This window comes from Cottoperca gobio, chromosome 6 (genome assembly GCF_900634415.1).
Source record: "Cottoperca gobio chromosome 6, fCotGob3.1, whole genome shotgun sequence".
Lineage (NCBI taxonomy): Eukaryota > Metazoa > Chordata > Actinopteri > Perciformes > Bovichtidae > Cottoperca > Cottoperca gobio.
The window spans coordinates 26561906-26588737 of NC_041360.1; the positions used below are offsets into that span (position 1 = coordinate 26561906).

Consider the following 26832-nt stretch of genomic DNA (forward strand, 5'->3'; position numbering starts at 1 on the left):
TCACACCTGTGTTTGTTAACAGCTGTTCATCACACCTGTGTTTGTTAACAGCTGTTCATCACACCTGTGTTTGTTAACAGCTGTTCATCACACCTGTGTTTGTTAACAGCTGTTCATCACACCTGTGTTTGTTAACAGCTGTTCATCACACCTGTGTTTGTTAACAGCTGTTCATCACACCTGTGTTTGTTAACAGCTGTTCATCACACCTGTGTTTGTTAACAGCTGTTCATCACACCTGTGTTTGTTAACAGCTGTTCATCACACCTGTGTTTGTTAACATCACACCTGTGTTTGTTAACAGCTGTTCATCACACCTGTGTTTGTTAACAGCTGTTCATCACACCTGTGTTTGTTAACATCACACCTGTGTTTGTTAACACTGTTCATCACACCTGTGTTCATCACACCTGTGTTTGTTAACAGCTTCATCACACCTGTGTTTGTTAACAGCTGTTCATCACACCTGTGTTTGTTAACAGCTGTTCATCACACCTGTGTTTGTTAACAGCTGTTCATCACACCTGTGTTTGTTAACATCACACCTGTGTTGTTAACAGCTGTTCATCACACCTGTGTTTGTTAACATCACACCTGTGTTTGTTAACAGCTGTTCATCACACCTGTGTTTGTTAACAGCTGTTCATCACACCTGTGTTTGTTAACATCACACCTGTGTTTGTTAACAGCTGTTCATCACACCTGTGTTGTTAACAGCTGTTTCATCACACCTGTGTTTGTTAACAGCTGTTCATCACACCTGTGTTTGTTAACATCACACCTGTGTTTGTTAACAGCTGTTCATCACACCTGTGTTTGTTAACATCACACCTGTGTTTGTTAACAGCTGTTCATCACACCTGTGTTTGTTAACATCACACCTGTGTTTGTTAACATCACACCTGTGTTTGTTAACATTACACCTGTGTTTGTTAACAGCTGTTCATCACACCTGTGTTTGTTAACATCACACCTGTGTTTGTTAACAGCTGTTCATCACACCTGTGTTTGTTAACATCACACCTGTGTTTGTTAACAGCTGTTCATCACACCTGTGTTTGTTAACATCACACCTGTGTTTGTTAACATCACACCTGTGTTTGTTAACAGCTGTTCATCTCGGCAACATGCGATCTTCGGCGGTGACGTCGCGGCAGGATGGGGCGGGCTGAGCGGGCTGGCGCCGGGAGATTCGATCCCTGACCCACCGCGGTCCTGAATGCATCAACACTCCTGAAGTAAACCCGTTAAAGAACCACCAGAACCAGACCCGTTTGAGTTGTGTCTCCGCCGTGGAGCCATGTTGGTACCGTGTGTGTTCTCCCACTGCTAACCCGTCACTTCCATTCAGGTAGGACTCCGCTACGAGCCTGGTCCGCTAGCTAACTAGCTAGACCCGCTTATACGAAAATCACTACTTTTCTTAATCTTAATAAACAGTAACAACACCGTAGTTAATATCGACATTACTCATTTATCTGTGGACTCTAATAAAAATATATAATATATATATATATAAGTGATTAAACGCATGTTGGCAGCCTCACAGCATCACGAATGCTAGCGGGATGTAGCTCAAGCGTCCGTGGTTACCAGGGGATCAAATAATAATAATAATTATTATTATTATTATTATTATGTTATTCAATAGCGTTGCGTATATATTATAAAGCTACACTAAAGTCCATGTTCACTAAAGTATGATTTGAATACAAGGAGCTACTGTTAGCTCTGTTTTTGGATGGAGGCCTCTGCGACCTCGGTCTCGAGTTCGGGGCTGAGCCGCAGAAGGCCCCACCTGGCCCCGGAGAACACGGGGGTAGGTATGTCCATCCCTGTTAACAGATAGATTCATGCATTTTAAAGGTAAATTACTGGACAGTTGACTGTCAGAAACATCTGTACTGTACTTCACGGTGCGAGGTGTCACCTCTAACTACTGTATACTTTGCCAATCAGTCAGTTTGCACAGCATGGAGGTTGTGTGACTTTAGACGTTGTGCAGCTCGTTGCAGCAGAGTTTGTCTCCAGTACAGCTGACAAGTTAAAGATTAGATTTGACTATTATCTAAATACATGCAGCAGTGGAGGGAAGATGTATTCAGACCCTTTACTTCAGTAACAGCACTAATACCACACAGAAAACACTCCACTACAAGTGAAAGTCCTGCACTCAAAACCTCACTGTTTAGTAGTTTAATCTACTGCAATGCATCATATTCGATCAGGTCATCATGTGTCTGCAGAGTTAGACTTTCTGTCTGGGGGAGCAGGGGTAGCATGCATTAAATGCACTAAGACTGTAATAATAATAATCTTTACCTTTCTTAACCAGGTGCTTTAAAAGTGCAAACACAGATTTAAACTAATACTCCAAGTGAAAGTGTAAAATGCATTAGTTAAACATCACATCATACAAACACCAATACACAATCCATTTTTAATTAGAGAAGCTTTTCAAATGTTGTAAAACGTTTAATTAATTCTAAAAGTGTCTGAGTCAGTGCAGGGCAGCTGAAACAGGAGTGATGTGTTCATATTTTGTGGATCCATTAAGAGCCGTGCAGCTCATTAATATAAAGTTGCTTGTTTATCTCTGCGTGAGACAACGTGGCGCAGGCCTCCACAGATGGTGTGCGAGCTACACGCACGCACAAGGAGGAGGCGTAACAAACTAAACATTCAGTAGAGAAGATGCAAGAAGTCAACAAGTGTTACCTGCAGAACGCCGCAGCCCAAACACAACTCCTCAATTATAATGAACTGTAAACTCATATCAAATGTTCACGCACATTTTACTGAAACAAAGGCCGAACGTTTGAATATAAAACGATTCAAATGAATTGATTGTCTTTTGAAATCCTGAGACGTATAAAAGTATTAATTATTATCATTAAACCATCTAACACGTGTTCTTGTGTTCAGATGGAGGCCATGGAGGTAGACTCCCCTGGCGAGATGCAGGGAAGAGGCAGCAGACAGCCGGCGGCCGCTGCTGCAGCTGCGGACGCCAACGCCCCACACGTCATCTCAGACTCCGGCAGCAGCACCGAGCTGGACGAGGACGACGATGAAGACAATGAAGGAAGACGGACGGCGGCTCGTGCACCGTCCAGGCTTCCTGCCACCTGGGCGTTCAGTCAGAGAGCGGTGGGCAGCTCTGCAGCCTCGTATTCAACAGCTCAGGGGGCTCCCATACGGAGGAGACTCAGGTACCCAGAACTACACCTGAAGGGTTTATGAGGTTTATGCCTCACGTGCTTTACTTTGATATTTCTCGTGCATGCTGTTTATAAAAGTACCATATGGGTTAGTTCAGATGCTCCAGTCTCCTCTCAGCAGCTGTGTTCTGTCAGTTCAGTGTCCTGAGTGTAACCTTGTGTGTGCTGCAGGCAGGGCCTCAGGGTGCACTACCCCAGCCAGACTGCAGCGCCCTCCAGAGGCTTCCCAGACTTCCTGCTCCGAGCGCCGGCAGCCAGCGTGGCTGAGCCGGGGTCTGGCAGCACCACCGAGGTCAGCGAGTCTGAAGAGGAGGAGGAAGAGGAGCGGGGAGATCAAGAAGGCACGCCTGCGGCTCCAGAGCCTGTCGTCCACGTGCCGCCCACCGGTCCTCGCCTCAGCGCCTCCGCCCAACACACGCAACCACAGGAAGCCGGTGCAACCAGTGAGTCCGACCAGCGTTTACTTTGTCTTTACAGCCCCGTGCGGAGTCTGCCGTGTTCTCAGCCTACACTTTGGTTTTCTTTCAACCTGTGTTCAGACTCCAGTTCAGCTGCAGATGGTGAGAGGACAGACGCTAAGAACCAGAACGTCCAGGTAACGTTCATCACGATACCACATCACATGTCCAGTTACATTTATACCAACCGACAAAATGCACTCAAATATCAAATATCAATTTTATAACAAGTCTTCCAGACATGTAAATGAAAAACAATCTTTTCTTTATAAAAAGAATGAAGACCACTAAAGCACTGAATGTTTAGGCTGCTGGTGCACTCGGTGACAGACGTGCAATGGGAATTTCAAAATAAAGGCGTATCTGAAAGACGATGATCAATGTTTTCACTCTTCATCTGTGATACGGAGCTGTTGGTTGTTGGTGCTCGAGCTCTTAAATGTTTTCATCTCACGATCACTGAGCTTTAAATACTCATGATCACAACATGCAGTCCAGTTACTATGAACAGCTGGTACAACAAACTAAGTGACGATGCACTTCGATTGCTTTGGGCATAAAGGAATTTGATGGTAACGGCCTCGTGGCCTCGGCTTCTATCCAGCCGCCGCACGCCGAAGAGGGCGAAGGCGACATCTGCTCCATCTGCTTCGAGGCGTGGACAACGGCCGGCGAGCACCGACTCTCCGCTCTGCGCTGCGGACACCTCTTTGGCTTCACCTGCATCCAGCGCTGGCTGAAGGCTCAGGGCCCGTCTGCTAAATGTCCACAGGTCAGTGACGTTACTGAGGTTTAACAGGAAGTCTGACAGTCTTATAATAACGCTGTCTGATGCTGCAGCTCACGTCCTGATGACGATGTTTCTCTTTAGTGCAACAAGAAAGCGAAGCGTTCAGACATCGTTCTGCTTTACGCTCCGAAGCTGAGAGCGCTGGACAACTCTGAGCAGGAGAGCTTAAAGAAGTGAGTGATGGTTTAACAAGCTGAACATTAAAGTCTCAGGAAGTACTGCTGCTGTAATGTGTGTGTGTGTGTGTGTGTGTGTGTGTGTGTGTGTGCGTGTGCATGCAGGTCTCTGGAGCAGGAGCAGTCTCTGAGGAGGAAGGCTGAACTGGAATCAGCTCAGTACAAACTGAAGCTGCAGGTCGTCACCAACAAATATGGACAAGCACAACAAGAGCTGCAGGTACGAGTTCGGTTTGATTCTGTCTGAAAGATTCAAAATCTCGTGAGTTCTTTGACGTAACAACTTAATTTCTAAGTTTTCTAAGTTATTAGTAACAAAGTCACGTGCAGGTCCCTTCAGTCTGAAGTAATTAATCACTGGTTAATTCTAATCCGATCATTAATTTATGCATTTAAGATGCACAAATGTATAAAATGACTAAGTTTATTATTATTATTATTATTATTATTATTAGTAGTAAATTAAAGCACAAAAAGTGACATTTTAAGTCCTTTTTTTTAAAGATAGTTTTTGACGTATTTCATAATTTAAAGACAGAATAATTAATTGTCACATTTCATAAAATATATAAAGTAATTTTACAGCTTATTATCAATATTTGTGTCTTGATTAACGTGTACATGACGGCATTAAAAAACAAATTAATAAAAGGTTTAAGGTTTATTTATTCTTGTGTTTTTTAAATGCATAATTACTTCCTGTTTAAAACCTTTCTTCCTCTCCCGTCTGCGTAGGAGCTGAGGGCTCTGATGGCGCACGCTGGTCGAAGCTCAGTCCCCTCTTCCTCCTCGTCCTCCTCGGCGTCGACCTCGCTCCTCCTCGGTCTGTCTCAGAGGGCGGACGGCTCCAGGACGGCCCAGTACAGTTTCTCCAAGGCGGTGCTGGTGTCTCAGGCCGGGGGCTCCAGAGTCTTGTCGTACTGTGAACCTCTGAGCTGCCTGCTGGCCTCGCAGCCCTCCCCTCACTCCACGCTGGTGCCTGGTGAGTGTAAAGGTGGCAGACAGACTGCTGTGAAGGTTAAAGACACAAGCGCAGGAAATCTCCATATGTGAGAAGCTGAAAACTTACTGCTGAAGCTCTTAGTTTCTGCTGCTTGTATCAGTTTAAAAATACGTTTAAGAAAAGGAAATCCCAGAAGCTTCGGCACCTGCTTTTAAAGAGGTCGACGCTGAGACGGAGCGGCTGCAGGGTCTCTGCAGACAGACGCCACCTTCTGGTGTTCTAGTTTCTAGGTCGTACTCGTAGCACCTTTGACAGGGACATGAACCTTTCCTCCACTCGCATGGCTCACAGGTTCCTTCCTGTCTCCTCCTCCAGGCTGTGGGGTGAAGAAGGTGAGCGTGGTCAACATGAAGGCGAGTCAGTACGTTCCCATCCACAGTAAACAGATCCGAGGTCTGTCCTTCAACAGACAGAATGACAGCCTGCTGCTGTCTGCGGCTCTGGACAACACCATCAAACTGACCAGGTACACACACACACACACACACACACACAGTAGTTTGTCTATATAATTGGATGTTATCATGTAATAAATGGACTGACGTGTGTGTGTGTGTGTGTGTGTGTGTGTGTGTGTGTGTTGCGTTGCAGTCTGCTGACCAACACCGTGGTTCAGACCTATAACGCAGGTAAACCCGTGTGGAGCTGCTGCTGGTGTTTGGACAACAGTAACTACGTCTACGCAGGTCTGAGCAACGGCTCCGTGCTCGTCTACGACACCAGAGACACCAGCACTCACGTCCAGGAGCTGCAGCCGCTGCGCTCCAGGTACACACACACACACACACACACACACACACACACACGTAAATGATTGAGAGCTGGAGCTGAAGGAAAAGGCTTTTCAAAGTGCATTTATTGAACTAAATGTTTTCACATTTCTTCAGTTTTTGAGTGAAGTTAATGGACTTCTGGAGTTTTGTAAATGTTTGGATCACATGATCCTACGCAGCGCCGCTGGAGTCTAATTCTACTGATGGTTTAACGCTGATAATAAAAGTGAGAGTGCCATGGAGCTTCGTTACAGCGCCAGTGAAATGCTGTCGTGAGGCTGGAAGGTTTAAACAATATGTGTTTCTAGAGGCTCATTAAGGCGACCACTAGAACAATAGTAATTAACCACAAGTTGTTTCTCCTCTAACTCTTGATGCTTCCAGGTGTCCGGTGGCGTCTCTGTGCTACGTCCCGCGGGCGGCCTCCAGCTCGTTCCCCTGCGGCGGGCTGATCGCCGGCTCTCTGGAGGGCGGCTGTTTCTGGGAGCAGGTCAACGAGACCACATACAGACCGCACGCCCTGCCGCTGGAGACCGCCGGCTGCACCGACATCCAGGTGGAGACGGAGAGCCGTCACTGTCTGGTCACCTACAGGCCAGGTGAGACTCACTCGTACCCTGAAACACCACCAGGCTGAGCGAGTCAGTCCGACACACAGCTGACTGAATACAACACAGGATGAGCTTCACCACAATAAACATTTATTTATATATAAATAATAAATAAATAAATGTATTTTTATACAATTTTTGACAGCTCATCCTGTCATCAATTCTAAATTATTGTATTATTAATTTGTTATTATTGGTTTAATATATATATATATATATATATATATATATATATATATATATATATATATATATATATATATATATATATATATATATATATATATATATATATATATATATATATATATATATATATATATATATATATATATATATATATATATTCTTGCAACAGGACAGAGATTAAGTGTTTACAGCAGATTTAAACATGTTGGATCAGTGCAGGGTTCTGTTGAGGCCACCTGTGTGAGTGTCCCGTGTCTCTTGCAGGACGCTCCAACCCGTCTCTGCGCTGCGTCCTGATGTCTCTGAACAGGACGCCTCAGCAGGACTCGAGTCAGCTGCCCAGCTGCTCCTGCTCTCCCGTGCAGACGTTCAACGCCGGCTCGTCCTGCAAACTGCTCACCAAGAACGCCGTTTTCAAGAGTCCAGACGGTGGAGGGGCGCTGGTCTGCGCTGGGGACGAGGCCTCCAACTCAACCATGGTGTGTGTGTGTGCGTGTGCATGCACGTGCACGAGAGAGGGAGTGTGTGTGTGCATGCACGTGCACGAGAGAAGGAGTGTGTGTGCATGCACGTGCACGAGAGAGAGTGTGTGTGTGCATGTGCACGAGAGGGAGTGTGTGTGCACGAGAGGGAGTGTGTGTGCACGAGAGAGAGAGTGTGTGTGTGTGCACATGCACGAGAGAGAGTGTGTGTGCACGAGAGAGAGAGTGTGCGAGAGAGAGAGAGTGTGCGAGAGAGAGTGTGAGAGAGAGTGTGTGTGTGCACATGCACGAGAGAGTGTGCGAGAGAGAGAGAGTGTGTGAGAGAGAGAGAGAGAGAGTGTGAGAGAGAGAGAGTGTGTGCACGTGCACGAGAGAGAGTGTGCGAGAGAGAGAGAGAGTGTGTGAGAGAGAGAGAGAGTGCGAGAGTGAGAGAGAGTGTGTGTGCACGTGCACGAGAGAGAGAGTGTGCGAGAGAGAGAGTGTGTGCGAGAGTGAGAGAGAGAGAGTGTGTGAGAGAGAGTGTGTGTGCACGTGCACGAGAGAGAGAGTGTGCGAGAGTGAGAGAGAGAGTGTGTGTGCACGAGAGAGAGAGTGTGCGAGAGTGAGAGAGAGAGAGTGTGTGAGAGAGAGTGTGTGCGAGAGTGAGAGAGAGTGTGTGTGAGAGTGAGAGTGTGAGAGAGAGTGTGAGAGAGAGAGTGTGTGAGAGAGAGAGTGTGCGAGAGAGTGTGAGAGAGAGTGTGTGTGCACATGCACGAGAGAGTGTGCGAGAGAGAGAGAGTGTGTGCGAGAGTGAGAGAGAGAGTGTGAGAGAGAGAGTGTGTGCACGTGCACGAGAGAGAGTGTGCGAGAGAGAGAGAGTGTGTGAGAGAGAGAGAGAGAGTGTGCGAGAGTGAGAGAGTGTGTGTGCACGAGAGAGAGTGTGCGAGAGAGAGAGTGTGTGCGAGAGTGAGAGAGAGAGAGTGTGTGAGAGAGAGAGTGTGCGAGAGTGAGAGAGAGTGTGTGTGTGTGTGTGCACGTGCACGAGAGAGAGAGTGTGCGAGAGTGAGAGAGAGAGAGTGTGTGTGCACGAGAGAGAGAGTGTGCGAGAGAGAGAGTGTGTGCGAGAGTGAGAGAGAGAGAGTGTGTGAGAGAGAGAGTGTGAGAGAGAGTGTGTGCGAGAGTGAGAGAGAGAGTGAGAGTGTGAGAGAGAGTGTGAGAGAGAGTGTGAGAGAGAGTGTGAGAGAGTGAGTGAGAGTGTGTGCGAGAGTGAGAGAGAGAGTGTGTGTGAGAGAGAGAGTGAGAGAGAGAGTGAGAGTGAGAGTGCGTTACTTAAATTCAAGTATTTAATTTTTTTCATTTAGTTTATATTTATTTATTTTTAAGAGCATAACTTCGCCTAAAGACTTCTTTTGAATTGCATAAAATAAGTTTATTTGTTGTTGTACATTTCTAAATGTATTTTATTTTGCTGTTTTATGGTTTCTGTTAAAAGAGCCAAAAGTTGCTGAAGAACTTCCTCATCTCCTCCCCCTCCTCTTCCTCATCTCCTCTTCAGGTGTGGGATGCAGGCAGCGGCTCTCTGCTCCAGAAGCTTCCTGCCGACCTCCCGGTGTTGGACATCAGCCCGTTCTCGGTGAACGGGGAGCACTTCCTGGCCTCGCTCACTGAGAAGATGCTGAAGCTCTACAGGTGGGAGTGAACAGGAAGGAGCTGTTTCTCTCACAGCGAGCGCGTGGAGAGGACGCAGTCCGGGCGGAACTGTGAAGCAGATGCTGCTCAACTTCTATCTGTTCAGACACGGAGAGAAACTGATGTCTGGGAGCGATCGACCCGAGGAAACATTTCAACGTTTATAGTTTCTCCCTTTTTCTTATTTCAACATTACACGTTACTGCACGTGTGGTGACCTTTGACCTGCACAGAAAGCCAGGTGTTGGAGTCAGGTGTGTGATGACTGGACAGAGTGAGGAATGGGTCTCCTAAAGAAAGTCATAAGATGCTCTTCTTCTTCTTCTTCTTCTTCTTCTTCTTCTTCTTCTTCTTCTTCTTCTTCTTCTTCTTCTTCTTCTTCTTCTTCTTCTTCTTCTTCTCCTCAGCTGCTAAAGAAGTCGGCGTGTTTGAAGGCTCGAGTCAACAAACAGAAGAGTGCGTGCGTGCGTGCGTGCGTGCGTGCGTGCGTGCGTGCGTGCGTGCGTGCGTGCGTGCGTGCGTGCGTGCGTGGCGCTTCAACTACACGTCATGTGCACTTTATTTCCAGGCTGTACAGTTTTAGATGCATCGTGTTTTTTCCCTACATGTTCACGCAGCCATTGGTCCCATTTAAGTTCTGTATGGAAATGAAAATCAATCGACGCACGGATTATTATAATAATAATAATAATTATAATAATTATAATAATAATAATCCACAAGTTCTTTGAGAAACGCTCGACGTGTTCAAACTGCTTTCTTGTGCGACCAACAGTCCGAATATTCAGTTTCACAAAAGACATAAAAGTTGTTGCATTTGAGGAGTCGGCTAACATTTGTTGAATCTCGTATCGAGTGCATTCGTGCATAATTTATTGGCAGCACCGATATTATCAGAAGGTTTTGATCTAATAACACGTGTCGATATCTTTGAACGATATCAGAGCAGTGGGTTAGTATTCAAAGAACTGGGAAAGGAGGAATAAAAGCTTCATATATCCAAACGGCAGCTTCTGATTTGTAGTAATGGAGCTAGATCATGCTCAACGGGTTTCTTAAGTGTGCTTCAACAGGTTAAAGGAACATTACCACTGGTTTAACGTCTCTACTGATCACCTTTTAGATTAATTAAGAAAACTAGAGATTTGAAGGCAAATTAAAATCGGCCTTTGTTGTGATCAGGACGTTAATCCTGAAACGTTCAAACACACTTCGAGATTTGAGACCAGACGACAACAAATATTATTTGAACGATTTTCCTGGATTTTTAATTAATGGCAAAATTGAGCAGGTAACTGAAGTCTGTGATTTCGGAGGGTCCTTGAATCCACCACGAACACAACATTTCGTCACTTTGACATAAAGAGGATTGAATGTTCGCTGTCGGTTACGCTTCACAGAGTGAATGGAAGTCTGTCGGCAACAAACGTTTTATTTCCTAGATTAATCGTTTGGTCTATAAAATGTCAGAGTGAATAATGTGGATCCGTTTACAACCTGATGGTGTGATCTGTGAAATGATCAGCAGTGATGTGAAAGGGTCATGATCTGTAGGTGATTGTTTACAACCCCCCCCCCCCCCCCCCCCCCCCCCTCATTTTTTGAACATGTTGGATTTTCCTCCCACAGTTAATGAAAATGCGTTTCTTCGTTTTAACTCCCATCTGAACATTAAGTGCCAAAGGGACTCAGCTGTTGTACATTTTAACTTCCTGTGTGGTCTTTCTAAAGGAGGTTGTATATATGTATATTTGCTACCAACTGTTTGTGTACGACTTCAAAGTTAATAAAGATTATGAGTTATTTTTAATGAAGTTTGTCGCCGTGGACTGTTAGTTGTGCAGGATGAATCTGAATCACCAGCTTCAAGGTTTACAAGTCGTACAATAAATGTGACGCGTACTGTAAATATGGTAAAAGTTAGAAGTACAAGCTTTGCGTTCAGCATTCTCTCGCAAATTTCACTCTCTTTAATTTACTTTGAATTGTATAACGCATTATTTAATATTAGAATTAAACAGTTAAAGGCACTAAAAAGCTCTTATTAAATAAAGTGTCGGTGAGGATGGTTTCTATATTATATGCTGTGATGTTTAAAGTTTATTTTCCTCCATGAACGTTACTTTTCTATCGGCTTTAAAATGCCACATTTGCTAAGAGAGTTTGTCGAAAAGATGCGCGTGTGGCTCACACTGTGGCACCCGGTCCTTCATCGCCACGAACACACACACTAGTTTATTTATGACTCAATCCCACACACACCGTCCCGCTGCCACAAATACTCATAGTGCACCAAATGTGGATTAATCCACCGCTGAAAATAGTCCCTAACAAATGTGCTTTTTCAGTTAATGAAAGGTTCAGAAGATAAGGAGACTGAGGGGGAGATGGGAGTTTAAATCCATGTTCCTACATTTATTTTAGGTCTTTTATGTCGTATATACAAACACTTATGTTGGCACACTTTTCACTCTGCCCTATTTCTCTGGCAGAATTTATATTCTAACCAGCAGCCGATGAAAAGTGAAGGTCTCTCAGCCTGGGATTGAACCTTCTAGTGTTTTGTTTGGAAGGCGTAACACTAGACCACTAGACTACCCAACCAACCCTGCTCATGTGTAACATTTAACAAGCCAGACTCATCAGACCTTTAATTCTTATATCAAAATGTAGTTGATTCATATTTCTATTAACTAGAAGTAACATGTTTCCATTAAATCTCTTTTGTTTCTTGAATACGAAATGTCAAAGTCCTGCAGTATCAACGCTTTGTTTATTAGATACTTAAATGTTTTAATCATCTGCTATTTAAATAATATTGCCACAAAAAGACATTTCCATGTTGATTGGATGACTCACAGCATGAACACACACATGCTCATTAATTATTCATGAGCGGTCCATTTCCACCAATGTGATGGAAAAAAGATCATTTATGAGAAACTTTCTCAAAGTAATGAGTTAAAATATCAAAGTAATGAGTTAAAATATCAAAGTAATGACTTAATAACTCAAAGTAATGACTTAATAACTCAAAGTAATGACTTAATAACTCAAAGTAATGAGTTAAAATCTCAAAGTAATGAGTTAATAACTCAAAGTAATGACTTAATAACTCAAAGTAATGAGTTAAAATCTCAAAGTAATGACTTAATAACTCAAAGTAATGACTTAATAACTCAAAGTAATGAGTTAAAATATCAAAGTAATGAGTTAATAACTCAAAGTAATGACTTAATAACTCAAAGTAATGAGTTAAAATCTCAAAGTAATGACTTAATAACTCAAAGTAATGACTTAATAACTCAAAGTAATGAGTTAAAATATCAAAGTAATGACTTAATAACTCAAAGTAATGACTTAATAACTCAAAGTAATGAGTTAATAACTCAAAGTAATGAGTTAAAATCTCAAAATAATTACGGAATATCTCAAAATAATGACTTAATATCACAAAATAAGGACTTCGTATCTAATAAGTTTCTCATTATTTTGAGATAGTTTGTTATTCTAATGACTAACAGGATCTTTTTTTCACCACTAGGCTAAATTCATTGTTAGTCTTGTCGTTTTGGGGCTTCCATACCCCCCAGTGTCACAGAAAGAAGAAGCAAACGTCTGCAACTTTACTAGTTCACATATTTCCCACAGCTCCTGAATGCAGCAGCAGGCTGACTGGCTCTATGAAGATGGCGGACTGTATACGTGTTCCTCTGCTCCTGCTTTTTATGTGCATCTTGTCGTCTTTGCAACCAATTCGAGGACAAAACAACGTTATAGCCAAACTTGCTGTTAATGCCGATATCCCACAGAATCCACCCGGAGGTCCGGGGCCGGTTGTGGGGAACCCGGTAGCCGCTGAGAGGAACCTGGGCGCTGGGGCCTCGCTGCCTCGGCGGCGCTCTACCGGCTGGAAGTTGTCTGAGGAGGGGGTGTGCAGGGAGGACCTGACCCGGCTTTGCCCCAAACATTCCTGGAACAACAACCTGGCGGTGCTGGAGTGTCTTCAGGACAAGAAAGAGGTACATTAGCGGGACAGGGTGCTGTGGTTGCAGGGAAAGAAGCAGGGTGTGCCTGCTGAACAAACCACCTTACGTTAGCTGCCATGGTTAGCTAGCCGTTAGCCCTCGTATTGAGAGAACGTCACGCCAATGTCGGTCGAAAATTCAGCCATTTATGAGCTATGATATCATGCTCAATATGACACACACTGTAGAACAAGGTTGAACACATATTCAGAGTCCTCAAGATCCACTCTTCAGTTCGGCATGAGGCAATACCACAAATGACGCTTATCTTCTTTACGACTTCCAGGTTTTTGAAGCCGTGTCGACTCATGTGTCTCGTCTCTGATGCATACAACACATTGGAACAGCGTAGCGTAGATTGGCAGAAAACAACTGGATAACACTGAAATAAATGTTTTTCTGTGGAGCCCTTTTTGAGCCGAATTCACCAGAAGACGTACTTGTTATAGATGAACTCAAAACGTTGCTCAGCTTGTTGTCACTGATCTGCTAATGAGCTATAACACAGTACACTGGCAGTTTATTAGCGCAGTTCGGAGTTACGAGAAGACTGATCTGGACTAGCTAGCTGCTAAATGTAAAATTGGCCCCAACAATTTGTCTTAACAGTTCGAAACTACAATTCACCACAAGACGTACTAAACAGACTGATAACATGGTAACTGTTTAAACCAGGATAGCTTTTATTAAGGCAGCTAACTATTTGCTAACGTTACCCTGCTAGCAGTTGTAGCCTCAACAAGATGTTAGCCCAGATACCACCAAGCCTTTCGCTGGTGAAATTCGTTAATTACAACGTTTCGTTTAATTACAGAGCAGAACATTGCAGAATATAGAGTAAGCTCTATTACCGTGTCTGTCACAACTACCTGAACTGGTTATTGACTGTGTTTGGGTTCAACCTGCAACGTTGTTTTCACGTTTTATTGAAGCAGACAGAACTGTTTAAATTCATTGTTTTCTGCAGGGACTCTCGTTTTTTATTTTTTACTCTGGAAAAGGTTTTCAGTGTTCTTTAGGGTAGGGAATGTTGTCCTGACATGTTTAGCTACATGTTACCAGAAGATAAAACTAATCACCAATAAAGTGTACCATGAAGCACATTGTGTATCTTAGTGGACTATTTTCTGTAAATGTCATGAGTTTGTAATGCAAGCATTATTCTGGATTTGCTTTATATATATTTTTGCAGATGTTGTTTTTTTAACAATGGATTTGCTCATTGAAAATACAGTTTAAATTAGTGCTGCTTGATGTGAGGAAAATGACTTACGATAAATAAACAGATATTAAAGTGTAATCCTTTCTGATTTCAGTTGATCGTGTGCATGTGACGTCACGCTTATTTCCCAACCCGTAAGTCAGCCATGTTGGTTGGAATACACAACCAAGACTGCGCCCGTTCACGTGTGAGTTGCTGCAACGCATCGTAATTTTCTTCGTATTTAAACGTCTAAGATTGAAAGAAAATGCCAATCGTGTGCGCAGTGTATACTTGTGGTAACAACGCTACTCGTGACTCAGAGAAACGCTTCTTTAGATTTCCTACAATCATCACAAACAACGAACGAACATCGAACACTTGCGAAAAGCAAAGCACCAATGTGAGAACATGCTTCGCTTAATCCAGCCATACAATCCCAGTGTGCGAGGATAACATCGCCGCTCTTCTCACTCACAAACTACGGCTTGAGCGGTGCATCTCGAGCTCTTTGCGAGTGATCTACACGGGCATGGACGAGCACCCTGTCATCTTTCAGTGGTTTGGTAAGAAGACTACCGACCCAGCCAGAAACAAAGACATTAGAAGCATCTAAGCTCTTGTATGCCTTCATTTGTGCGTTGGTTGCCCACGACGTTTGTAGCACAAGGTAGTTCACAATATCTGGATATTCAATCGGTGGTAATGAATCCTCAATATAATCCGACGGCTTCAGCGTGTACGGGTCACGGCCGCACATTTGGACTTTCCCTCTGAATGTTGCCTTTGCAGAGGATCCAGAGAGTCAACATACTTTGAAGAAGTCGGAGTTGTATTGTTGTTGTTGTTCGCTTTAGACGCCATTGTTGATTTGTATATCATCCAACATGGCGTCGCACGCATACGTCACACAGTTTAGTCACGTGTTTGCACACTACCTACACTGTAAAACACATTTCTTGTTGAAAATGATACTTACATTTTAAAGTTCCGTTTTCTACAAATGGCTTATTTAAAAAAAAAAAAAATGTGTTGTGCGATGTGTTTTACGTTCAAGTTGACGATAAAACAATATTATTGTGCAGCCTTAGTGTATAGTTACCTAATTTATAATCACATCGGGCGTTATTTAGTTGTAGAATCAACCAGAACATTTACTGTAGCGCTGCAACTAATCCATTATTAATTTAGTTAATATATTGTCACCAAACATGTCCATCACAGAGCAAAGCTGATATCGTCAAATGTATATTGTCAGCCAACAGAGACTCTCATTAATTATACACAACAGAGGAAAAGCTGCACGTAAGCAGCAAAGCTTTGATATTTTTGGAGATGCATGACGGGGAATATGTTGTCTGTTGACTAACCATAATCAATTAATCATGTCACACATGTTTTACTCATTCCTAATCTAAATTGAACCAAGAGGCAGTTAGGTGTTGTTCACACTAACACACGTGTGAGTCGTTTCCCTGCAGCTATTGGCTCTGTTTGTCTTGTTCCACGTCCACAGGTAGTTGTTTGAGAAAGGTGGAGGATTACTCATTATTTACACACAGACTCGCGTTGACAAATCTTTCCCAAATGTTTTTTCAGTCCACTCTGTTTCTTTTTGTGACCTTTTTTTAGGCTCATTCATGTTTGTGCTGAGAGATCAACTCAGGACTGTGGCTGACTGCTCGCTCACTTCTTTAAGCTCATTAGCTGCTTGTTAACAGCAGAACTAGAGCAGACTGAGAGATCTCTATACGCTACAACCGCAGCTTACAGCCGCTAACACAAGCCTTGGTTTGTGCCCCGTTATCTGCTTACTCAGAATCACAAGACAGCGTCCCCACTGGTGTTAGAAGTCCTCGTGAAATGCTCCGTTTTACAGCCAGTATTTGCTTTGAAACGCATAGATTTAAAATACTTTTTTTAATGCAGATTTTGACCATGCAATATATCAAGTATTTCTATTCTAGTTTATAGTATTAAAAATGACGAGATGAGCATGTGAGGAACATGTGAGGAACATGTCATGTGAGGAACATGTCATGTGAGGAACATGTGAGGAACATGTCATGTGAGGAACATGTGAGGAACATGTCATGTGAGGAACATGTGAGGAACATGTCATGTGAGGAACATGTCATGTGAGGAACATGTCATGTGAGGAACATGTCATGTGAGGAACATGTCATGTGAGGAACATGTGAGGAACATGTCATGTGAGGAACATGTGAGGAACATGTCATGTGAGGAACATGTCATGTGAGGAACATGTGAGGAACATGTCATGTGAGGAACATGTCATGTGAGGAACATGTCATGTGAGGAGCATGTCATGTGAGGAGCATGTCATGTGAGGAGCATGTCATGTGAGGAGCATGTCATGTGAGGAGCATGTCATGTGAGGAGCATGCGAGGAACATGTGAGGAACATGTCATGCGAGGAACATGTGAGGAACATGTCATGCGAGGAACATGTCATGCGAGGAACATGTGAGGAACATGTCATGTGAGGAACATGTGAGGAGCGTGTCGTGCGAGGAGCGTGTCGTGCGTGTGAGAAACGTGTGAGGAACATTTGTACGTGTGAGCAACATTTGTACGTGTGAGGAACATTTGTACGTGTGAGGAACGTGTGAGGAACATTTGTACGTGTGAGGAACGTGTGAGGAACGTGTGAGGAACGTGTGAGGAACGTGTGAGGAACGTGTGAGGAACGTGTGAGGAACATTTGTACGTGTGAGGAACATGTGAAGAACGTGTGAGGAACGTGGTGGAAATGATTAGTGGAATTACATAAATGAATCGGCAGCGTGTCGTGCGAGGAGCGTGTCGTGCGAGGAGCGTGTCGTGCGAGGAGCGTGTCGTGCGTGTGAGGAACGTGTGAGTGAGGAACATTTGTACGTGTGAGGAACGTGTGAGGAACATTTGTACGTGTGAGGAACGTGTGAGGAACATTTGCACGTGTGAGGAACATTTGTACGTATGAGGTACGTGTGAGGAACATTTGTACGTGTGAGGAACATTTGTACGTGTGAGGAACGTGTGAGGAACATTTGAACGTGTGAGGAACGTGTGAGGAACATTTGTACGTGTGAGGAACATTTGTACATGTGAGGAACATGTGAAGAACGTGTGAGGAACATGTGAAGAACGTGTGAGGAACATGTGAAGAACGTGTGAGGAACGTGTGAGGAACGTGTGAGGAACGTGGTGGAAATGATTAGTGGAATTACATAAATGAATCGGCAGCCATGTTTGGTATTTCTAAAATACGTGAAGCTCTGCTGCTTTTCTCTTTTTATATTGTTGTAAATGAAATATCTTCAGGTTCTGGAGCTGAAATAAGTTAATTAACAGAAAATGAAGAATTATTTAAACTTATTAATTTTAGGCAAAGCATCCTAAATGTTAGAATGTTACTTGTATGTCTTTGGTTTTTGTTTTTGGTCGTGCAAAACGGTTTAAGTTGCAGCATTGGCCTAATAATAAACACTTTTACTGTCTTCTGAAAACATTATTTATATAATAATCATTAGTTGCAGACGTCACCTTGTTCTGATATTTTATAGACTAAACAATAGAAAAACAATCAGATGATCGATGATGGAAATCGCAGCAGACAAAGCATCAAATGTCACATTTAAATGCAAACCAGCAGTTTGTGTCCTGGCTGGCATTTTAAGTGAAGTTTCTCAGAAGGTAAATTTAAACCTCTGACTCGGTGGCAGGTGGATCGTTTTTATCTCGGTGGCAGTTTCAGTTTGCCGGCTGATTTTCATCGAGACCTTTTGAAGACCTTCTTTAATGTGAGCGACGTGTTTAAGGTCACGTTCACGACTCAAATAAACTGCAAATGAAAACACTTTGATATCAGATTTTCTCTTGTTTGCCGGAGATAAAGTGTTGAATGGTTGATGACCGTCGTGTCCTGAGGATCTTAATCACTTGTTGTTTTAAACATTATGTTTACAGGAGTTCTGCACTAAAGTTGAACCCAAACTTTCTCTTGTTTTTATGGCATACTGAAGTTTAGTTCATAAATGAGCGGAGTTGTCCCTCGTGCAACTAATTATTTATCATACTTTATTCTAAACGTAGAAACTCAAATGACAGACAACTTAAAGTTGTCAACATATTTAACACTTTTCCAGCTTCCTGGAAAAACAACTTTAGTATGTAACATACTTTTATTTTTCCTCTTATCTTTTTCTTTCTTTTTACTTGAGTTGTGATGCATTATCGTTTTTAAAATATGTTACACAGGAATTAATGGGTAAGATTTTGCCCAACATGAATTCTGAAACTCATGTCTGCAAGCTGAAAATATATACTGAAGAAAACCATCTAAAAGGAAACTGCCACATGCATTATAATATATATTTTAAACACAAATAGAACATACAATGCAAAGATATTCGCAAAAGGTGAGCAAGTAATTATTTTTAAAAAATACTAAAAGATAATGTATCACAAATCATGATTTATAAAAAATTAAAATAATTCTAATAAAGGAAAAATAAAAGTGTTATAATCTGAATCAATGTGCTTTTCCGTGAAGCTGGAGTTTTGTGATGAATGCCAAAAGAAAACATCAGTTAAACATCTTAAAGTGATTTTTTTAAATGTCCATAATACTAATAGGATACCAGCCCCATCTTGATTTTATACATTTTGTTAATAGTTTTTAACTTTGGTGCAAAAGGACGTCATAGCTCAAAGCCTCGATGAACCCAGTGAAGGTTCTTGTGTGCGACGTCTCGCCTCTCTGCCGAACAGCCACCGTGGAGCTCGTCCACCTTCTGTGTGACGGCCCCGAGCTGCGCAGATGGCACTCAGGCTACTGCTCTCTGGTGAAGGGTGAGATTTAAAAGCTGCTTTTAGACTCATAGCATTTCCGTGTGTCTCTGGCCTCTCTCAGTCCTGATGGTGGTTGTGGTTTTGTGTACGTGGTGCAGAGACTGAGGGCGGAGGCTCTGCAGATTGAAGGTTTTCGCTCTGGCCTGTCGGCTGCGTGAAGTATTCCGTTTCTGTCTCAGCCTCCCAGTTGAACCCAGTTTGATTATTGAAATTAGCGCATTAATGCTACAGGACACTTAAAAAAAACAACCAGTTGTTGGTTTGTATTCATCTGCTTTGCTGTTGAGCAACACGCAGAGTGGAAACACTAAACCAGGCAGTGTAAGTCTTTGTTGAAGCTTTGTTCCTCATTGTGTGTCTGATACCACGAGGTCATGTTTTAACTTCCTGTTGCCCTGGCAGAGCTGCAAACAATGTGTTGGTTGAGGTCAGAACAGTAAAGTCCTTCCACACCAAACTGTAGAAAACATTTCTTTATGAGGCTTTGTGCACAGGAACTGTGCCGAAAACACTACAGGCTAACGATGCTTTCACACCTGACCTGTTTGGTTTGTTTAAAGTGAACTCTGATCTGCTTGCACGGTTAGTTTGAAGGCTGGTTCACACCAGAGTTCAGTTGACAAACAACCGAACTGAGACCGCTTGAACAGTTGGGTCTCGTTCTGCTGGGTCAGGCATGGGTGCGGTTTGTTTGTGGTGTGAAAGCAAAAGAAGCAACCGCAGGATTTTATGATGGCAGATACGGGATTTTAGCATGATTTCAAAGCTAAGCTACTAATAAACCATCTGCTGATCGTGAAATCTGGAAGAGAGCGCCGCCCCGGGTTACGGCGAGGTCTGGGAAAAGGTGTAAAGCTCCCGGCCGGAGCTGCGAGCGACCTTCACCCCCAGCCTGTCCAAGCCGACCAACAGCCGGTCGCGAGGCGGGGGAGCGACTCTGTACTTCTGTCAGTTCATTATAACAGCACAGTAATGAGCCCCGACTCATTACATCATTACTGTTGGTCTGTATAACGTGGTCGATCTGCTGTCTAATAATTAATAATGCTTAAAATCAGTTATTTGTTTTTGACACCATATAACATAAATATCCACATCAGTCGCATTAAAGTGCATAAACTTCTGCCAGTCACAAGAACCTGATTTCCCCACGTGGGTCCTGATGATGCAGGACGACAACTAAGTCAGTGTGAACTTCAATGCAACAACCTTCCTTTAGTCCAGGGACTGACCTGTGCACCCTTATATACTGACAGCCCAGTGCATTTAATCACCGCCACCAAGTGTCCAAAATAATATTGCATGGCTTAAACCAAATAAATGCCAACAATAACGCAAAACGGCTTCTACAGTATGTGTTCAGAGGTGTCCACATACTTGTCAGTGTAGAACAAGCTGATCTAAATACATTAACATCTTGATGTTTCCCATTTTTAGGGAGAGAGATTGCGTGCGTGGCGCGGGGAGATTGCGTTTCTATTTAGTTCTCCCCTCTCCTTTCTTCCACTCTGTAGGAGTGTGTGTGTGTGTCAGCTACGAAGCCCCGCCCTTCACAAAACGGAGCGAAGGAGAGAATGTGAATGCGCAAAGTAGACAGTACAAACTGAAACGTGCACATAAATTAGATCAATAGCATAAGCGTTTAGTTTATTTAATAACAGAGACCTGTCAATGTGAAAAGTGAGTTGTGAATAGTCTTTTATTTTATTTTTTATTATTCGAGAAGAAGAAAAACCCACCTTGAATCCCTGCCAAGACAATGGTAGGGGAAACACTGATACAATTCTAAATGTACTTCTTGCAGTATTGTGGTACTTGAAGTACAGGATTACTTACTGATCCTGATGATGGAGCATCAAGAGAAACATTTCAGCTTCTCTGGCTGCTTTGAATCCCCACAAGTCTGCTCTTTGCTTTTATAGGGTTATCTTTCATTATCCTAAACAAACACTGCAGCTTTGACATTTATTTTGAAAACCCCCCCAAAAAAACCTGGTTACTAAGCAACGTCTTTTTGTGTCCTTCCAGCATCCAGAGTCTGACGGTACATTCAGGCAGGTTGTTGACATTTATCTGAAAGTGCTTTAATTGTAATCCAGTGGCGTCACCAGTAATTTAACAAACATCGGATCATTCGGCGTCTGTGACTCCAGTCACATTTATTTATTGTTCATGTAGCCGGACGATCGCACTGAACCTGCTTCCTGTGTTGCTTCATCTCCTCAGTGTCGCTGTAGTGAATGCTGGTCGTAGGTTTAGATTGGATAGGAGTCGATATGGACATTATGACTTGTTAACAGAAGATTAATACTAAAATTCATACGTATTGGACTGTAACATGTGCAGCAGTTAGCAAGATGTATAGTGCAGGTTTAAGTACAAGTAATGGCAATAACTAATTTTATACAGAATAAACATGAGATCTGATATACAGTATAAATACACTAGGTCAGATATACAGTATAAATACACTAGGTCAGATATACAGTATAAATACACTAGGTCAGATGTACAGTATAAATACACTAGGTCAGATATACAGTATAAATACACTAGGTCAGATGTACAGTATAAATACACTAGGTCAGATATAATACACTAGGTCAGATATAAGTATAATACACTAGGTCAGATATACAGTATAAATACACTAGGTCAGATGTACAGTATAAATACACTAGGTCAGATGTACAGTATAAATACACTAGGTCAGATGTACAGTATAAATACACTAGGTCAGATATACAGTATAAATACACTGGAGGTCAGATATACAGTATAAATACACTAGGTCAGATGTACAGTATAAATACACTAGGTCAGATGTACAGTATAAATACACTAGGTCAGATGTACAGTATAAATACACTAGGTCAGATGTACAGTATAAATACACTAGGTCAGATGTACAGTATAAATACACTGGAGGTCAGATATACAGTATAAATACACTAGGTCAGATGTACAGTATAAATACACTAGGTCAGATGTACAGTATAAATACACTAGGTCAGATGTACAGTATAAATACACTAGGTCAGATGTACAGTATAAATACACTAGGTCAGATGTACAGTATAAATACACTAGGTCAGATATACAGTATAAATACACTAGGTCAGATGTACAGTATAAATACACTAGGTCAGATGTACAGTATAAATACACTAGGTCAGATGTACAGTATAAATACACTAGGTCAGATGTACAGTATAAATACACTGGAGGTCAGATATACAGTATAAATACACTAGGTCAGATGTACAGTATAAATACACTAGGTCAGATGTACAGTATAAATACACTAGGTCAGATGTACAGTATAAATACACTAGGTCAGATGTACAGTATAAATACACTGGAGGTCAGATGTACAGTATAAATACACTAGGTCAGATATACAGTATAAATACACTGGAGGTCAGATATACAGTATAAATACACTGGAGGTCAGATGTACAGTATAAATACACTAGGTCAGATATACAGTATAAATACACTGTAGGTCAGATATACAGTATAAATACACTAGGTCAGATATACAGTATAAATACACTGGAGGTCAGATATACAGTATAAATACACTAGGTCAGATATACAGTATAAATACACTCGAGGTCAGATGTACAGTATAAATACACTAAGTCAGATATACAGTATAAATACACTAGGTCAGATATACAGTATAAATACACTGGAGGTCAGATATACAGTATAAATACACTGGAGGTCAGATATACAGTATAAATACACTAGGTCAGATATACAGTATAAATACACTAGGTCAGATGTACAGTATAAATACACTGTAGGTCAGATGTACAGTATAAATACACTAGGTCAGATATACAGTATAAATACACTAGGTCAGATATACAGTATAAATACACTGTAGGTCAGATGTACAGTATAAATACACTAGGTCAGATATACAGTATAAATACACTGTAGGTCAGATATACAGTATAAATACACTAGGTCAGATGTACAGTATAAATACACTAGGTCAGATGTACAGTATAAATACACTGTAGGTCAGATGTACAGTATAAATACACTAGGTCAGATATACAGTATAAATACACTGGAGGTCAGATATACAGTATAAATACACTAGGTCAGATATACAGTATAAATACACTGGAGGTCAGATATACAGTATAAATACACTAGGTCAGATATACAGTATAAATACACTAGGTCAGATATACAGTATAAATACACTGGAGGTCAGATATACAGTATAAATACACTGGAGGTCAGATATACAGTATAAATACACTAGGTCAGATGTACAGTATAAATACACTGTAGGTCAGATGTACAGTATAAATACACTAGGTCAGATATACAGTATAAATACACTGTAGGTCAGATATACAGTATAAATACACTGTAGGTCAGATATACAGTATAAATAGGTATAAGATACGAAAGTTTTCAATAATAAAAACGTGTGTTCAGAGAGCTGCGCTCAAAGAATGAAACCATGAAGCTGTGAACTAACAGTAGGTGTTATAAATGTCTGGCTTCCCTTTCTATCACTTCATGTGGCAGTTTCTCTCTAATCTCTTCCTCTCACCCACTTCCAATTATAGCTCAACCTCATGCTGATTTTCCCAAGACAAAATGAGGAGAGCTGATTAAGTTTTATTTAGCTGCAGCTATTAACTGAGACTTTCAGTCTGTGAGCGGACTTTGATCGTTGGTGATTCCTTAAGTATGTGAAGGTGTGTCAGCTGTGTTTTACATCTCTTAACAGCTGGTCATTGAGTCTGACACACATTCAACTCAGAGTTAGATCAATACAATTTGGATCTGATTCACCTGAACAGTTAATATAACAGTGTTTTCTTAGTGTCAACAAGCTCTTTGGTTAGAAAGAGGCTGGTTTCATCTTTTTAAATCAACGTAGGAATGAACGGATGAGAAGTGTTGGTTCTCTGGAGCATGCAGATGTCCTGACTGAGCGGGATAGACGCCCACATGAGTCACACTGTGCTCTGCAGCAGTGGTGATGTGATGTTTGGCTGTTCAGGCCAGAGGTGGACTCAGCGTCTGCAGAGGTGGGGTTCTCCCTGCGGACCGGTGGCCGGTCCAGAAACACAGAAAATAAAACAAAAGCCCCGTGATGTTTGATCCGCCGTCAGACTGAGCGGCCCCATGCAGGAATTTTGCGTTATTGCTAAATAATGGTGATGATTAGGATTTTTCTTTGGCTGCTTCTGGATAAAAGCATTGCAGGATACAAAGTTTTGCAAACCAAGTCTTCGTTTTATCACGTTTAGGTGATTCTGAGAGGAGAGTGTATCCTGTTTCTGCTCACTCCTCCGCTGCGCTCAGCGCTGCTGCTGAATGCTAACAAAATCCAGCTGAACCGGTCCAGAAACAGAGCAGACTCTGACAGTACGATCACCAGGTCGGCTCAGTCCAGGAAGCATTTTGTTGGGCTTTTATTACTGAACTATGATCATGTTTAGATGCCGCTTAAGGCTCTTAAATGTGAGTCGTACAGTTAAAATGTGAGGCAGGAAGCCATAAATAATAATATTGTCTTTTAGTTTGGTGAGGTCAGTAATGATGATGAGAAGTTTCTAACAAAAAGCAGAAACCATTCAATTAAAAAACATAAAGAAGCTGTTGCATGTCCAGAGCCGCCCCAGAAATAATCAAATTAGTAGCAATACTATGTAAAATAAAAACTACATGAAGGTAAAGCTGCAACTAATAGTTGAAAAATAATCGCTAACTATTTTGATAATACATTAATCATTAAAGTTATGCTGTTTTCAGCGTCTGAAATGAGGAGAGGTTGTGCTTTTTCCCAGTTGTGTGTGTGTGTGTGTGTGTGTGTGTGTGTGTGTGTGTGCGCGCCACATTTCCATTGGACCATGTGTTTATTATTTTCACCTCAGTTGACCACTGGGTCAGCTCAGTGCTGTTTATAACATAACATCTGTCAGCCTCCCCCCCCCCCCCCCCCCCCCCCCCTCCCACCACACTGCATTTACTGTCTGTGTGAAGAGCATTGTGACACTTGTGTGTAAAGTACTCCGTAAATAGAACACACACATGAATATTCAAACACACACAGACGGCCTATTTCTGGCGCGTGGTACGGCTGCCATGTGGTAACAGTCAGAAACTCTTCGGACGTTTGCAGAGCTGTAATTTCACACACACACACACACACACACACACACACACACACACACACACACACACACACACACACACAGTCCTCCATTGGGAATACAGCAGTGATTTGGTTTTCTCTGCTGAAAGAGGACGGGCGGCTGTTTGTGCTGCAGGAGTTTGGCTGCTGCTTGTGGTGACAGGAAGTCAAACAGGTTACTTCAGGTCAACTCAGCAGGACATAAACTCAGTAAAAAAATGTATCTGTGTCCGGAGCCGCCTCGCACTACGCAGGTGTGTGTTGGACAAACTGCTTCTCTTTCTTAACTGAGGCGGTCTACAGAGGTTTAACTATAATATCCCCGCCTGAACGCACCGTTGCACTACAACCTGCAATGGATTATGGGATGTTGCCGATGAAGGGATACACTGGTTTTCAGCCTTGACAAATGGCAGTGTGGCATGTGCATTAAAGTGCACTAGAGATTTCTTTTTTTATCTGACCTGCCGATTTATAAATGTCTTTCTTTCTAAGAACAATAATTGACAGCTGAGCAAACACAAAACATTTTGAAACTTTTTTCACGAAAGATTTCAATTTAATTGCATATTCTTTATAAAACATTGACTATTAACTAAGTTATAGGAAATGTTCTCACTCAAACACTTCTCAATGTAATTAAATGCAGTGTATCCCACTTTATTTAACATGCTTTACTTTCCCAGATGTTGTTTCAAGTGTTTAAGTGAATGTATGTTTGTGTGCCTGTAAAGTTAGTCTGCCGCTGATGTTTGTTAATTTCACCTGCAAAAAGATCGGGACATTTGAGACCGGCCGATCGATTGGTGCGTCTCTAATATGCATCTTGAACCTCACAAACCCGCGATGTCTCCTTTCTCTCCTTCTCTTTCAGGAAACTGAGATTGCAGCCGAATGCAACCATGTAAGTCTCTTCACGTACTAAAACACCATTTCCCAGCATGCACCATTATGCCCTATAATTCATTGTAGTGTATGTTGAGCATAGAGCAAAAATGCTTGCGTTTGGTATCTACATAAGATTAAAATAAATTCTCTCCTCCAGCTGCTGTGGAACTACAAGCTGAACCTGACCACCGACCCGAAGTTTGAGTCTGTCGCCGTCGAGGTCTGCAAGAGCACCATCTCTGAGGTGAGTCGCTGACAGCGCTACAGCAGCGTGAACACGTTAACAGAACCTCGAGTGATCGTGTTCCTTGTTAC

At 42.3% G+C, this 26832-nt stretch overlaps 2 protein-coding genes across 3 annotated transcripts in view; both read left to right on the forward strand.

The window, feature by feature from the left end:
- Nucleotides 1-1108: 1108 nt before the first annotated feature.
- Nucleotides 1109-9803, forward strand: rfwd3 (ring finger and WD repeat domain 3). Of its 2 annotated transcripts, none has more exons than XM_029432966.1 (13): nucleotides 1109-1351; nucleotides 2926-3212; nucleotides 3393-3664; nucleotides 3761-3816; nucleotides 4284-4451; nucleotides 4551-4642; nucleotides 4751-4865; nucleotides 5381-5627; nucleotides 5964-6114; nucleotides 6240-6416; nucleotides 6806-7020; nucleotides 7486-7700; nucleotides 9238-9803. In XM_029432966.1, exons 2-13 carry the CDS (start codon nucleotides 2926-2928, stop codon nucleotides 9379-9381), a joined length of 2139 nt encoding a protein of 712 aa, XP_029288826.1. In that variant the 5' UTR covers nucleotides 1109-1351; the 3' UTR covers nucleotides 9382-9803. The 2 variants fall into 2 exon arrangements, with proteins under 2 accessions (XP_029288826.1, XP_029288825.1); XM_029432965.1 differs by having other exon boundaries at nucleotides 4242-4451; nucleotides 9238-9800.
- A 3178-nt stretch (nucleotides 9804-12981) lies between these two features.
- glg1a (golgi glycoprotein 1a) overlaps nucleotides 12982-26832 on the forward strand; it is a 46623-nt gene continuing 32772 nt past the window's right edge. The window contains exons 1-3 of the mRNA XM_029432967.1: nucleotides 12982-13393; nucleotides 26504-26533; nucleotides 26675-26761. Coding sequence (XP_029288827.1) covers nucleotides 13055-13393; nucleotides 26504-26533; nucleotides 26675-26761 — 456 coding nt within the window. The 5' untranslated portion in view covers nucleotides 12982-13054. The remainder of the gene's footprint in view (nucleotides 13394-26503; nucleotides 26534-26674; nucleotides 26762-26832) is intronic.

Excerpts from the sequence above, each read along its gene's own strand:
- rfwd3 (XM_029432965.1), top strand. The coding sequence starts at position 2,926 with ATGGAGGCCATGGAGGTAGACTCCCCTGGCGAGATGCAGGGAAGAGGC. Across the intron at positions 4,866-5,380 it reads AAGCACAACAAGAGCTGCAG|GAGCTGAGGGCTCTGATGGC; the intron begins GTACGAGTTCGG and ends CCGTCTGCGTAG. Across the intron at positions 7,021-7,485 it reads TCTGGTCACCTACAGGCCAG|GACGCTCCAACCCGTCTCTG; the intron begins GTGAGACTCACT and ends TGTCTCTTGCAG.